We start from the raw sequence: 15,890 nt of genomic DNA on the forward strand, positions 1-15,890 counted from the left end.
TCTAGACTTTGTGGCACAGCAGAAAGACCAGTACTCCCCAAATTCAGAGATAGTTCATTCAAATCCCAGGAGGGGTCATAATTAAAAGTCAGTACTAAGTAATCATGTCAAATGTAATCATATTGTTACTGATCAAAAATGTTAGCTGAACAGCGTACAACTTACCTTAACACCCCCATACCATTTAATTATTTTACTTATAATGGTTTTGGCCATCTGGGACCATCATGTGAATGACAGAACTTCCAAAGAATTCCCACAACTTCCCAAGGATGTCCTAAAAATGTTCTCGGGATGTTCCTGGAACAAACCGGGAACTAGAAAAAAACTCCACGGGACCATGGCACAATATCCTGACTACTTTAGAACACAATTTCGTGACCTTCCAGGAATGCCCTAACAAATATATTTTTGTTTGCAGGGATGTTCCCTTGGGACCATCACGCAATGTCCCAATGACTATTAAAATTAAAGTCCTGAGATCGTCCTAAGAAAGTCCTGATATGATCCTCAGTGACGTCCCAGTAACTTAGCAAGAAATAGACAAAGGTCCCCCAGAGAAAGTTCCATTGGGACCATCATGCAACATACTGAAGATTACTCAAATTAAGTACTGAGAACGTCCTAAAAAGTACCTGACATGGTCCTGATATGTATCGTGTCATTGGCATCATTAAACTGAGGACTGTTAGTTTATCAAATCAATTCTCTGTAATTATTCTTACATGATTAACTAATCAGGTAAATGTAATTAACTAGGAAGTCGGGGCACCAAGGAAAATACTTGGAATTCAAATTGAATTTACTAATATAACATTCACATTTTTTAATATCTGACCAATTAGTGTTCTAATTAATGATGTTTTGTCAAGGTTTACAGGCAACTTTTGAAATATTTTGTAGTCACGTTGCGCAAGTTGGAACTGGTGTTTTTCTGGATCAAACGCACCAAATAAATTGACATTTTGGATATATATCGACTAAATTAATCAAACAAAAGGACCCTTTGTGATGTTTATGGGACATATTGGAGTGCCAACAAAAGAAGCTCGTCAAAGGTAAGGCATGAATCATATTTTTATTTCTGCGTTTTGTGTCGCGCCTGCAGGGTTGAAATATGGTTTATTTTATTTTTTACGGCGGTGCTATCCTCAGATAATAGCATCGTTTGCTTTCGCCGATAAGCCTTTTTGAAATCTTACATGTTGGCTGGATTCACAACAAGTGTAGCTTTAATTTGCTATCTTGCATGTGTGATTAAATGAAAGTTTGATTTTTATAGTAATTTATTTGAATTTGACGCTCTGCATTTTCCCTGACTTTTGGCCAGGTGGGTAACGTCCCACATATCCCAGAGAGGTCAATGCAACCGCTGTGTCAGATTTCAAAAAGCTTTACGGAAAAAGAACACCATGCATTAATCTGAGTACAGTGCTCAAGCACCAAAACAAGCCATACAGATTCCCGCCATGTTGTGGAGTCAACAGAAGTCAGAAATAGCATTATAAATATTTACTTACCTTTGATGATCTTCATCAGAATGCACCCCCAGGAATCCCAGTTCCACAATAAATGTTTGTTTTGTTCGATGAAGTTCATAATTTATGTCCAAATACCTCCTTTTTGTTTGCGTGTTTAGGTCACAAATCCAAATTCAAGAGGCGCAAGCACTTAGTCCAGACAAAAAGTCCAAAAAGTTATATTACAGTTCGTAGAAACATGTCAAACGATGTATAGAATCAATCTTTAGGATGTTTTTAACATACATCTTCAATAATATTCCAACCGGACAATTCCTTTGTCTTTAGAAAGGAAAAGGAACGCAGCTAACTCTCACGGGCACGCGCCTGACTGAGCTCATGACATTCTGCCAGACACCCGACTCAAACAGCTCTTATTCTCTACCCATTCACAGTAGAAGTCTGAAACAAGGTTCTAAAGACTGTTGACATCTAGTGGAAGCCGTAGGAAGTTAAATCGGACCAAACCTTACACTGTATATTGGATAGGCAAAGACTTGAAAACCTACAAACCTCAGATTTCCCACTACCTGGTTGGATTTTTTCTCGGGTTATGCCATATGAGTTCTGTTATACTCACAGACATCATTCAAACAGTTTTAGAATCTTCAGAGTGTTTTCTTTCCAAATATACTAATACTACCTTAGCATCTGGCCCTGAGTAGTAGGCAGTTTACTCTGGGCACCTGATTCATCCAAGCTACTCAAAACTGCCCCCCCAGCCATAAGAAGTTAAAATCATATGAAATAGGTTCATCTTTATTCATTCATTTTATACAACAATTAGATGCAAGCCTCACAACTGAGACTCATGTATAAAGAGAGTTATGGTAATGTGGCTCTATTGTCTCTCATGAGTTTCACAAAATTGTACAAAATGGACCAGTTCGTTGCTGGGTTCTTCCCTGACCATGTACAACTTCTCCAAAACATGGACATTGTTCAATTCTCATGTTCTATGATGTGGAAGAGGTTCCTTTGTTCTCCTGTGAACCTCACTCCCTCTCTCCTCTAGCCATGAGGAGAGAACTCCTCTAGGAATTTATGACCTGGCTAACAGAGCCTGGGTGCAGGGGGAAGTATGAGAGGTGGTGAGAGAGGGAGATGGTGCAGAGAGAGGGGGATGGTGCTCGCTGTACCCAAAGAGGGCCACGTCATGACATATGGTACTCGGTAACATCCTATTAACTTACAGGGAACTAGACAAAGGTTCCCCAAAGAACCTTCCCTTTCGACCATCTCGTGAGGTCCTGAAGACTAGTAAAGGGAAGTCTTGAGAACGGCCTAAAAACTACCATCATGTGACATCCCCTTGACTATAATGAAATGTCTCCTTTTGGACATTGAATGTCTCATGGACAATGTCCGACACAAATAGGAACCTTTTTCTAATGTTCCCTAATGCACATCAAAATACAATGAAGCAACATGTAAATTATTGTAAATTATTGGTCCCATGTTTCATGAGAGGAAATGAAAGATCCCGGAATTGATCCATACCCACAAAAAGTAGATTTTCTCAAATTTGGTCCACAAATTTAGTTACATCCCTGTTAGTGTGCAATTCTCATTTGCCAAGATAATCCATCCACCTGACAGGTGTGGCATATCAAGAAGCTGATTAAACAGCATGATAATTATACATGTGCACCTTGTGCTGGGGACAATAAAATGTCACACAACAAAATACCACAGATGGCTCAAGTTTTGAGGGAGGGTGCAATTGGCATGCTGACTGCAGGAATGTCTACCAGAGCTGTTGCCAAATAATTGAATGTTCATTTCTCTACCATAAGCAGCCTCCAACGTTGTTTAGAGAATTTTGATGTAAATTCAACCAACCTCACATCTGCAGACTACGTTTATGGTGTGGTGTGGGCGAGCAGGTTTTCTGATGTCAACTTTGTGAACAGGGTGTTGGGGTTATGGTATAGGCAAGCATAAGCTATGGACAGAGAACACAATTGCATTTTGTCGATTGCAATTTGAATGTACAGACACACCATGACGAGATCCTGAGGCCCATTGTCGTGCCGCTCATCAGCTGCCATCACCTCAAGTTTTAGCATGATAATACACAGCCCCATGTAGCATGGATCTGTACACAATTTCTGGAAGCTGAAAATGTCCCCGTTCTTCCATGATCTGCATACTCACCAGACATGTCACTCATTGAGCGTGTTTTGGATAATCTGGATCGACATGTACAACAGGGTGTTCCAGTTCCCGCCAATATCCAGCAACTTCGCACGGCCATTGGAGAGGAGTGGGACAACATTCCACAATCAACAGCATGATCAACGCTATGCCAATGAGATGTGTTGCGCTGTATGAGGCAAATGGTGATCACCAGATACTGACTGGATTGCTGATCCACACCCCTACCTTTTCTTAAAGGGTCTATTCCCAGTCATATGAAATCCAGAGATTATGGCCTAATTTATTTATTTCAATTGACTGACTTCCGTATAGGAACTGTAACTCACTAAAAACTTAAAATAAATCAAATCAGTATACCTTAAAATAACGTTACACTGTGACCAAACTGATATTTGTTCTGAACGCCCTCTTATGGTCCCGAGGTAAATGTCATGTTTTAATGTTCCTACAATGTTCTGACTATTGAACAAAGTCATCAGTGGGATGACGTCACGTGTGAAACCCCTAAAGCAACTTTTCCCAAACTTTGACCTGGGGACCCAAAAGGGGTGCACATTTTGTTTTTTTGCCTTAGCACTACACAGCTGATTCAAATAATTAACTAATCATTAAGATTTAATTATTTGAATCAGCTATGTAGTACTTGGGCAAAAATGCACGTGCACCACTTGGGGTCCCCAGGACAGTTTGGGAAACGCTGCCTTAAAGGGATCTAATGGGAACTTTGCCGAATGTCTTTAGGACATCCCCTGTTTGCTGGGTTAAAACATAAAGAAAGTAAATATAATCCAATTAGTTTCTTGTCATAAACTCAATATAGATCCATCTCTATGGAGTAGTTACATGATGACACTGAAACTACAATCCCATGTGATCATACACTATGGTATATTTAGAGGCTACCAGGACAAGATATTGGAGCAGTCTCCCCTGTCAAGCAAGAAGACATTTTATGGACACAAGTTTTTTCATTTCTTTCACACCTCCGAAGTCTGATAATGTACAGATATTATCGGGATCTTTTTTTTACAAGAGTTTGAGGGAGGATGTGAATTTATTTTGTTAAAACTATTGTGTTTAGTCTGAGCCTAAACAGAATCAAATGATTCACACTTGAATTCATTCACATCCATACACACTCAAGCCTTGCAAGGACTAAGAATTGCTGCATTAACCGGAGGAAGAAAATTAACAAAATCTATGGAGAACTCAACCCAAGTCAAGTTATTTTATCTCTTTGGCTTACAAGAGACATTTAACAACAAATCGGTCTATTTTACCTTGTCTCTTATCACATACCTTCTCATCATCACTGTGAATCTGACTCTGATCATAACAATCATTCAGCAGAAAGGTCTCCATGAGCCCATGTATATCTTTCTGTGTAGTCTATGTATCAATGGATTGTATGGAACTGCTGGTTTCTACCCCAAGTTCTTACTGGACCTTCAGTCAGATGTTCAGGTGATATCTTATGGTGGATGTTTGACTCAAACCTTTGTAATATACACATCTGTCATGTGTGAAATGTCTACTCTAACAGTGATGTCTTACGACAGGTATGTGGCAATATGCAGACCACTACTATATCATACCATTGTGACATCTTTAACTGTTAGAAAGTTACTCTTATTGTCTTGGTGTTATCCTTTATTTATAGGACTCATAGTAGTTAGTTTAGCCGTCAGAGTTCCTTTGTGTGGATCTCGCATTGATAAGATATTCTGTGACATTCCGTCTATACTGAAACATGCATGTTTACCTATTCCCATCAATCAGATTTTGAACAAATTTGTAATTATGGTTCATGTTTTACCGATACTTTTCATTGTATTTTCTTACTGTCAGATTGTAAGGAATTGTGTAAAGTCAGATAAGGGAAGGATTAAGTTCACACAGACATGTGTGCCACATTTAATAACAATATTTATTTTCATCACAGTGACCCTGTTTGACAATTTGCAAGGGTGGAATAATGTAAACAGTACACTAAATATGCGTAATGCAATGGCTGTACAATTCCTTGTTATTCCACCTGTCTTTAACCCTCTCATATATGGACTTAACCTCCAGCAGATTCGAAGGGCAGTTTTTAGAAAGTGTAATCCACATAACATCATTGATATGAAATTTTAGTTACATAATTTTACACACCAGGGAGACTTCCTGATATCATAAGTCAACAAATACAAAGGTAAAATCTGCCAAAACTGTTGCAAAATGGCGCCTCATTTCTTGATACCTGTCGCCAAGAGCGCAACTTTTGTTTTAGAAGTGGAGAGGAAGGGGGGGACAACACCTGGCAGGGGGTCCTCCCTAAATGTCACTCTACCCGACCCCAAAAAATCTTAGTCAACCATTGAGTAGTCTTTTCTTTCGATCTAATGGATTTGTATACATTTAAAATATATATATTTTTCCATATATACACCCAACCTATGTGCCAATTTATTTTACCATATCTACCAATCTGAACATTTTCTTTTAATATATAATAGTCTTTGTATCTCAAAATCATTGTCTGTGGTTTATCTACAATCTTAATCTAAATGAAAAAGATACAAATCTAAAAGTAACGTTTATTGCATTTGCCAACTATGTAAACATAGCCTAGATAACATAGCGGCAGGGTAGCCTAGTGGTTAGAGCATTGGACTAGTAACCGGAAGGTTGCAAGTTCAAACCCCCGAGCTGACAAGGTACAAATCTGTTCTTCTGCCCCTGAACAGGCAGTTAACCCACTGTTCCTAGGCTGTCGTTGTAAATAAGAATTTGTTCTTAACTGACTTGCCTAGTTAGATAAAGGTAAAATAAATGAAAAAAATAAAGCCAACACGTAAAAATATTATCCTGATAAAATCACATTGGCCTTGCATGACCTGTCTGCAAATAACTCTAAACATTTTATCAACTGTGTCAAGTATTTTATGATGTTTCCATTGGATCATACCATTACATTGTTCCCTTCTTGCTGAGTGGTTATCAAAAGGGAGAGAAATGGAAATGTTGTTCAAATACTTTGAGGAACTATTGTTATTCTCAATTGTTTCTTGAAACATACTTTGTTTCCTTGCTGTTTGAGGTGAAGAAAAATTACTTTGAGAAGCTCCACAGTTCATTAATGGTGGTGAGTTAAGGCAATCAGAAATACTATCAGACATCCCCAAATGGGCACATTTATAGGCCTAAATTTGCACAAAGGACAGGTAGACTAGTCGTACTTCTATATGGGTTATCAGGTGCCTTACTCAACATTGAGAGCAGAGTATAAACATTTTTTATTTTTTTATTGACAAAACTTGTAAATGGAATGAAATTAACAAACACGAGTTTCTCACGAGTTTCTCACGAGTGTAGCATAGGTTGTGAGTTCTGCAAAAGACATATCCACTCCAACATTGAGAACGGAAAATAACTGTAATAATAATAATATATTCAATGAATTATCAGAAATTACCGTAACCAAATAAACATTGCAGATTAGAAATGATGGGAATGAACAGTAAATGTAGGCTATTACTGATGATATTTGTCATGGGGTATTGATAGACATAGTAAACAATGCACACAATGAAGTTATGAAACAATTAATACCCATGAAATGGCAGGAGAGAGCTCATTCTGGAGAGAGACATGCCTTGTGCGTCTGAGCCACAATCCCCATATTCTTGGACCGGGGGATCCCTGCGGCCTCCTCAATGGATTAGTCCACTAAAACAGGTGCAAATCACATAGGTGTCTCGTGTGCCATAGAAAATATACATATGCTTGACAAAAAAAAAATTGAATGTTTTCTACACAGGCCCATTTTGTCATACAGTATTCCATAAGACACCCAGACCTTATCAAAGTTTAACAGTATACCCTTAATCTAGTAATAAATCAAATCTAGTGACATTATTTGACATTTCGGGCATCCATTGTGACATTGTGGGAGGATGACCAACCTTCCAATTATTGGCAATGCATTTCTTAACTGCTATAAATGCTATGGCTACACAGTTATTCTTATTATAACAGCCTCCAGTATCAACATTTCCAAGCAAAAAAAAAAGAGAATGTAGCCAGCATTCACAAGAACATAACATATGCAAATATGGCCCCTTCTGTTTTTTACACCTCCAGCTATGGAACGCCGTTTGGGTCTTTTGCGTGTCAAAAAGATACACGACAAATAATACTATGTAAACTATATGCAAATGTTGGCCAATCACTGTATGAAAAACTTCTCATTCATCATCACCAACAACGACTAAGTCATGTCAAACCTTGAAAACATGAGAGACTGCTTTTTACGTTGTTCCAGCCAAGTGCAACCACCTTTACAACCACCCCAGGAGGATCGGGTGGTTCAAAGGTAGGATTCATTCTGGTAGGTTAGGCAAAAGTCAACAGTAACCGGCACAACTACCTAGTAACGTTAGCTAGCTAATGATTGCAACAGCTAACGTTACCGCGGGGTGCGCGACTCTGGGCGGCGTCGATTATGCAGAGTGTCATTATTGTAATTTTTATAACGTTTGCACATGTCACATTTCAATCATTCAGGAGACGGAATAATGCTGGAGTCCAAAGATGACAAACCGAGAGAAGCAGGCTGATAACTATGAGGGTTTGCCTCATCGCTGACCCTACTATCCGGCAGCTGAACAGGATAGGTACATTTTCCCTATATCCATGTAGTACATGAGGACACGGTGCGGTGCACAGTGCTTGCTTTGTAAGTAAGCTAAGTGTGAATCTATCTTGTGATTAAACATAGACTTATTGAATGTTATTTTACTGATTTGAAGATCATGGACTGTTTCCCTGTTTTATATTAGGATCATTTTTCCATATCCCAGTATCTTTAGAGTATCCTGTGAGGCAGATCAATGTGCATTATGGTCAGGAGGAGAGCAGCTTCTTGAAGGTTTTGGGGGAAACATTCCTCCAGATGAATCCAAATGTAGAGGCCTTTAAAGACAGACGGGAAGAGGAGGCTCATTCTCCTACAGCTGGACAACATGTGTCCAGCTGCAATAAAATCAGCTGGGCTAGGGAGATTGAAAGGTATTAAGACTGAAGGTATTTGATAGCTTATGTGTTAGGAAGGGGGAGGTAGATTGAGCTCTATTATGTCACGTGATAAATGCCAGAGGTAATTAATTAATTTTAAAATAAACTGGATTTCCCTCTGTACACAAAAGTTTTAAAGTAATTGAGCAACTAGTGATTTCTTGTATTTTTTATGTTAAAGGAAACTGTAAGGGAGGACAGAACCTCAGAGACAGAGACTCAGCCTATGGAGACAGGCCTCCCTGTTGCCTCACAACAAGCTTCAATGACACTAGAGGTTTGGAACGTTAAATTACTTCTTCCACTTTTAGCATCAAATTATAAAGTATAATATTAGTTATAGGATTGTCATTGTAACGTAACAATCAGAATGGTTTTATGTATTACTGTACCTGTATTGATTTCAGTCTCCAGAGGAAATGCGGGAGATACGGCATTTTCAAGACGAGGCCAACCATCTCTCTCTGGCTGCAGACCAGGAGAAAGTATGTATATGATATAGCTTAGTAAATCTGTTCAGATCACACATCAACGGCATTCCAACAGGAAACACTTACATTTTCATACACAAAACAGATTAATTCAATACTTATTTTTGCCACAGGAGATGAAATGTCATCGTTTTGAGGAGTGGGAGAGCAGGCGGGGGACGGTAAGAGATTTCACCAAGTTGATATCACCTGTACATTATGTAAGAGATAAATGCAGACGTTCTTTATATTACCTTGGAAATAATGGATGACGCAGCGGGACAAGGTGGAGCCGAGTCCCTTTGTGGAGTTCATTTTTCCAAGGTAATGTACAGAAAGGAGATGTTTATCCTTCTTATATTACAGTTACCAAGAAAATAATACTAAAGCACACATTTATCGGCAGAAATCCTGTTGCTACTGCTACTATGTACTGGCTTCTTGCTCCAACCAGCACCTCAGGCTTCACCTGTTAGGTTATGTGTTCCTGCCGGGGCCATTGGTATAGCTTATCATACTCACTGCCTGTAGGCTATTTGAAATTGACGCTTTGCTTGGGCAGTGAGCTACCCTGAATAAGCAGAGCCTATATCGCCACGGCTTGTATTATTCATTGCTTAATACATGGTATTTTCTTTCTGAACTGGTTTTAATGCCCATTCTAGAATTCAACAATGCTGTGGTATAAAAAAAATTGTAAGTTAACACTAACAGTAATGCATATTGTAGTCAATAGAGGAGAGAAGACAGAGGGTGGTCTCTCATCCAGAGCAGCCTGATGGAGTGCCCTTTTAGATAAAATACCCAGATGCGAGGGAGCGGATTAGGAGATTACGGCTGTCACACCCTGACCATAGTTTGCTTTGTATGTTTCTATGTTTTGTTTGGTGAGGGTGTGATCTGAGTGGGCATTCTATGTTGTGTGTCTAGTTTGTCTGTTTCTGTGTTTGGCCTGATATGGTTCTCAATCAGAGGCAGGTGTTAGTCATTGTCTCTGATTGGGAACCATATTTAGGTAGGCTGTTTGGTGTTGGGTTTTGTGGGTGATTGTCTCCTGTGTCAGTGTTTGTACCACACGGGACTGTTTCGGGTTTTCACGGTTCTTGTTTTTGTAGTTTATTCATGTATAGTTTCTTTATTAAAGAACCATGAATTATAACCACGCTGCATTTTGGTCCGCCTCTCCTTCCCAGGAAGAACCCTGTTACAACGGCTCTCTGAATCCTGAATACTCAGGTCACTGCTGAAGATATAACTTCCAATCCCTCATCCCAGTAGGGGAGTATCAGGGGTGTAGGAAGTCAGGTTGGAGGAGGAACGAGTGGCGCTGAAGATATTACTGTTATGTTGGTGAATGAGGACCCAAAAGCGACTTAACAGAAACAGAGTTTATTCCAGTCTTAAACAACAACGATAATCCTGGAGATGCGACCACAGACTGCAGGTCGCTTCGGGAAGGCGCAGGCCGTAGCTGATATAGACACCTGCTCACACGCAGCATCTGAAGAAGGCAAAAACACGACAGGACGGAACAAGGACACAGAACAGCAAACAAGGATCCGACAAGGACAGAAGCGAAAACAGAGAGAGAAATAGGGACTTAATCAGAGGGCAAAATAGGAAACAGGTGTGAAAGAGTAAATGAGGTAGTAAGGAGAATGAGGAACAGCTGGGAGCAGTAACGGAACGATAGGGAGAGAGAGAGAGAGAGGGAGGGGGAGAGAGAGGGATAGAAAGAGGGAAAGAACCTAATAAGACCAGCAGGGGGAAACGAATAGAAGAGGGAGCACAGGGACAAGACATGACAATCTAGGACAAAACATGACAGTACCCCCCCACTCACCGAGCGCCTCCTGGCGCACTCGAGGAGGAACCCTGGCAGCAACGGAGGAAATCATCAATCAACGAACGGTCCAGCACGTCCCGAGATGGAACCCAACTCCTCTCCTCAGGACCGTAACCCTCCCAATCCACTAAGTACTGGTGACCACGTCCCCGAGAACGCATGTCCATGATCTTCCGTACCCTGTAAATAGGTGCGCCCTCGACAAGGACGGGGGGAGACGAACGGGGGCGCGAAGAAAAGGCTTGACACAGGAGACATGGAAGACAGGGTGGACGCGACGAAGATGTCGCGGAAGAAGCAGTCGCACTGCGACAGGATTGACGACCTGAGAAACACGGAACGGACCAATGAACCGCGGAGTCAACTTGCGAGAAGCTGTCATAAGGGGAAGGTTACGAGTGGAAAGCCACACTCTCTGACCGCGACAATACCTAGGACTCTTAATCCTACGTTTATTGGCGGCTCTCACAGTCTGCGCCCTGTAACGGCAAAGTGCAGACCTGACCCTCCTCCAGGTGCGCTCACAACGTTGGACAAAAGCCTGAGCGGAGGGAACGCTGGACTCGGCGAGCTGGGACGAGAACAGAGGAGGCTGGTACCCAAGACTACTCTGAAAAGGAGATAGCCCGGTAGCAGACGAAGGAAGCGAGTTGTGAGCGTATTCTGCCCAGGGGAGCTGTTCTGCCCAAGACGCAGGGTTTCGAAACGAAAGGCTGCGTAATATGCAACCAATCGTCTGATTGGCTCGTTCTGCTTGACCGTTAGACTGGGGATGAAAACTGGAAGAGAGACTGACGGAAGCACCAATCAAACGACAGAACTCCCTCCAAAACTGTGACGTGAATTGCGGACCTCTGTCCGAAACGGCGTCTAACGGGAGGCCATGAATTCTGAACACATTCTCAATGATGATTTGTGCCGTCTCCTTAGCGGAAGGAAGCTTAGCGAGGGGAATAAAATGAGCCGCCTTAGAGAACCTATCGACAACCGTAAGAATCACAGTCTTCCCCGCAGACGAAGGCAGACCGGTAATAAAGTCTAAGGCGATGTGAGACCATGGTCGAGAAGGAATGGGAAGCGGTCTGAGACGACCGGCAGGAGGAGAGTTACCTGACTTAGTCTGCACGCAGTCCGAACAAGCAGCCACGAAACGGCGCGTGTCACGCTCCTGAGTAGGCCACCAAAACCGCTGGCGAATAGAAGCAAGCGTGCCCCGAACGCTGGGGTGGCCAGCTAACTTGGCAGAGTGAGCCCACTGAAGAACAGCCAGACGAGTAGAGACAGGAACGAAAAGAAGGTTACTAGGACAAGCGCGCGGCGACGCAGTGTGAGTGAGTGCTTGCTTTACCTGTCTCTCAATTCCCCAGACAGTCAACCCGACAACACGCCCTTCAGGGAGAATCCCCTCGGGGTCGGTAGAAGCTACAGAAGAACTGAAGAGACGGGATAAGGCATCAGGCTTGGTGTTCTTATTTCCCGGGCGATAAGAAATAACGAACTCGAAACGAGCGAAAAACAACGACCAACGAGCTTGACGTGCATTGAGTCGTTTGGCAGAACGGATGTACTCAAGGTTCTTATGGTCAGTCCAAACGACAAAAGGAACGGTCGCCCCCTCCAACCACTGTCGCCATTCGCCTAGGGCTAAGCGGGTTGGCGAGCAGTTCGCGGTTACCCACATCATAGTTGCGTTCCGATGGCGACAGGCGATGAGAAAAATATGCGCAAGGATGGACCTTATCGTCAGAATGGAAGCGCTGGGACAGAATGGCTCCCACGCCCACCTCTGAAGCGTCAACCTCGACAATGAATTGTTTAGTGACGTCAGGAGTAACAGGGATAGGAGCGGATGTAAAACGCTTCTTGAGGAGATCAAAAGCTCCCTGGGCGGAACCGGACCACTTAAAGCACGTCTTGACAGAAGTAAGGGCTGTGAGAGGGGCTGCCACTTGACCGAAATTACGAATGAAACGCCGATAGAAATTCGCGAAACCGAGAAAGCGCTGCAACTCGACACGGGACGGGCCAATCGCTGACAGCCTGGACCTTAGCGGGATCCATCTGAATGCCTTCAGCGGAAATAACAGAACCGAGAAATGTGACAGAGGAGACATGAAAGGCGCACTTCTCAGCCTTCACATAGAGACAATTCTCTAAAAGGCGCTGGAGTACACGTCGAACGTGCTGAACATGAATCTCGAGTGACGGTGAAAAAATCAGGATATCGTCAAGGTAAACGAAAACAAAGATGTTCAGCATGTCTCTCAGTACATCATTAACTAATGCCTGAAAGACAGCTGGAGCATTAGCGAGACCGAACGGCAGAACCCGGTATTCAAAATGCCCTAACGGAGTGTTAAACGCCGTTTTCCACTCGTCCCCCTCTCTCTGATGCGCACGAGATGGTAAGCGTTACGAAGGTCCAACTTAGTAAAGAACCTGGCTCCCTGCAGAATCTCGAAGGCTGACGACATAAGGGGAAGCGGATAACGATTCTTAACCATTATGTCATTCAGCCCTCGATAATCCACGCAGGGGCGCAGGGTACCGTCCTTCTTCTTAACAAAAAAAAACCCCGCTCCGGCGGGAGAGGAAGAAGGCTCAACGGTACCGGCGTCGAGAGAAACAGACAGATAATCTTCGAGAGCCTTACGTTCGGGAGCCGACAGAGAGTATAGTCTACCCCGAGGGGGAGTGGTCCCCGGAAGGAGATCAATACAACAATCATACGACCGGTGAGGAGGAAGGGAGTTGGCTCTGGACCGACTGAAGACCGTGCGCAGATCATGATATTCCTCCGGCACTCCTGTCAAATCACCAGGTTCCTCCTGAGAAGAGGGGACAGAAGAAACAGGAGGGATAGCAGACATTAAACACTACACATGACAAGAAACGTTCCAGGATAGGATAGAATTACTAGACCAATTAATAGAAGGATTATGACATACTAGCCAGGGATGACCCAAAACAACAGGTGTAAAAGGTGAACGAAAAATCAAAAAGGAAATGGTCTCACTGTGGTTACCAGATACTGTGAGGGTTAAAGGTAGTGTCTCACATATGATACTGGGGAGAAGACTAGCATCTAAGGCGAACATGGGCGTGGGCTCCCCTAACTGTCTGAGAGGAATGTCATGTTTCCGAGCCCATGCTTCGTCCATAAAACAACCCTCAGCCCCAGAGTCTATCAAGGCACTGCAGGAAGCTGCCGAACCGGTCCAGCGTAGATGGACCGACAAGGTAGTACAGGATCTTGATGGAGAGACCTGAGTAGTAGCGCTCACCAGTAGCCCTCCGCTTACTGATGAGCTCTGGCCTTTTACTGGACATGAAATGACAAAATGTCCAGCAGAACCACAATAGAAGCAAAGGCGGTTGGTGATTCTCTGTTCCCTCTCCTTAGTCGAGATGCGAATACCTCCCAGCTGCATGGGCTCAATCTCTGAGCCAGTAGGAGGAGATGGTTGAGATGCGGCGAGGGGGAACCCCGTTAACGCGAGCTCTCTTCCACGAGCTCGGTGACGAAGATCTACCCGTCGTTCTATGCGGATGACGAGTGCAATCAAAGAATCCACGCTGGAAGGAACCTCCCGGGAGAGAATCTCATCCTTAACCTCAGCGTGGAGTCCCTCCAGAAAACGAGCGAGCAACGCCGGCTCGTTCCAGTCACTGGAGGCAGCAAGAGTGCGAAACTCTATAGAGTAATCCGTTATGGATCGATCACCTTGACATAGGGAAGCCAGAGCCCTGGAAGCCTCCCTCCCAAAAACTGAACGATCAAAAACCCGTATCATCTCCTCTTTAAAGTTCTGATACTCGTTAGTACACTCAGCCCTTGCCTCCCAGATAGCTGTGCCCCACTCCCGAGCCCGTCCAGTAAGCAGTGATATGACGTAGGCGATCCGAGCTCTCTCTCGAGTATGTGTTGGGCTGGAGAGAGAACACAATATCACACTGGGTGAGAAAGGAGCGGCACTCAGTGGGCTGCCCAGAGTAACATGGTGGGTTATTAACCCTAGGTTCCGGAGACTCGGAAGACCAGGAAGTGGCTGGTGGCTCGAGACGGAGATTCTGAAACTGTCTTGAGAGGTCTGAGACCTGAGCGGCCAGGGTCTCAACGGCATGGCGAGCAGCAGACAATTCCAGCTCGTGTCTGCCGAGCATCGATCCCTGGATCTTGACGGCTGAGTTGCGAGAATCCGTAGTCGCTGGGTCCATTCTTGGTCGGATCCTTCTGTTATGTTGGTGAATGAGGACCCAAAAGCGACTTAACAGAAACAGAGTTTATTCCAGTCTTAAACAACAACGATAATCCTGGAGATGCGACCACAGACTGCAGGTCGCTTCGGGAAGGCGCAGGCCGTAGCTGATATAGACACCTGCTCACACGCAGCATCTGAAGAAGGCAAAAACACGACAGGACGGAACAAGGACACAGAACAGCAAACAAGGATCCGACAAGGACAGAAGCGAAAACAGAGAGAGAAATAGGGACTTAGTCAGAGGGCAAAATAGGAAACAGGTGTGAAAGAGTAAATGAGGTAGTTAGGAGAATGAGGAAAAGCTGGGAGCAGGAACGGAACGATAGGGAGAGAGAGAGAGAGAGAGAGAGAGAGGGGGAGAGAGAGGGATAGAAAGAGGGAAAGAACCTAATAAGACCAGCAGGGGGAAACGAATAGAAGAGGGAGCACAGGGACAAGACATGACAATCTATGACAAAACATGACAATTACTGCCATAACCATCTGTAGAATTTGAACTCCCAGGCTGCTTCTGGGGCCATCCACTGGATGTATTGTCCGCAACAGTTCCATCAGTGTGTTGCTGATGGTGAAC

General features: G+C 43.4%; 1 protein-coding gene across 1 annotated transcript; it reads left to right on the forward strand.

Moving 5' to 3' along the window:
• Window positions 1-4,871: 4,871 nt before the first annotated feature.
• LOC123992299 (olfactory receptor 1D5-like) lies at window positions 4,872-5,816 on the forward strand. Its single transcript, XM_046293459.1, has 2 exons — window positions 4,872-5,322; window positions 5,623-5,816. The coding sequence occupies exons 1-2, from the start codon at window positions 4,881-4,883 to the stop codon at window positions 5,814-5,816; spliced, it is 636 nt and encodes a 211-aa protein (XP_046149415.1). The 5' UTR covers window positions 4,872-4,880.
• Window positions 5,817-15,890: the final 10,074 nt, after the last annotated feature.

The sequence above is a fragment of the Oncorhynchus gorbuscha genome, linkage group LG13 (assembly GCF_021184085.1).
Source record: "Oncorhynchus gorbuscha isolate QuinsamMale2020 ecotype Even-year linkage group LG13, OgorEven_v1.0, whole genome shotgun sequence".
In the NCBI taxonomy this organism is placed as follows: domain Eukaryota; kingdom Metazoa; phylum Chordata; class Actinopteri; order Salmoniformes; family Salmonidae; genus Oncorhynchus; species Oncorhynchus gorbuscha.

Coding starts and splice junctions, on each gene's coding strand:
- LOC123992299 (XM_046293459.1), top strand. CDS start 4,881: ATGGAGAACTCAACCCAAGTCAAGTTATTTTATCTCTTTGGCTTACAA. Junction 5,323..5,622: donor GTTACTCTTATTGTCTTGGT/GTTATCCTTTAT, acceptor TTTTCATCACAG/TGACCCTGTTTGACAATTTG.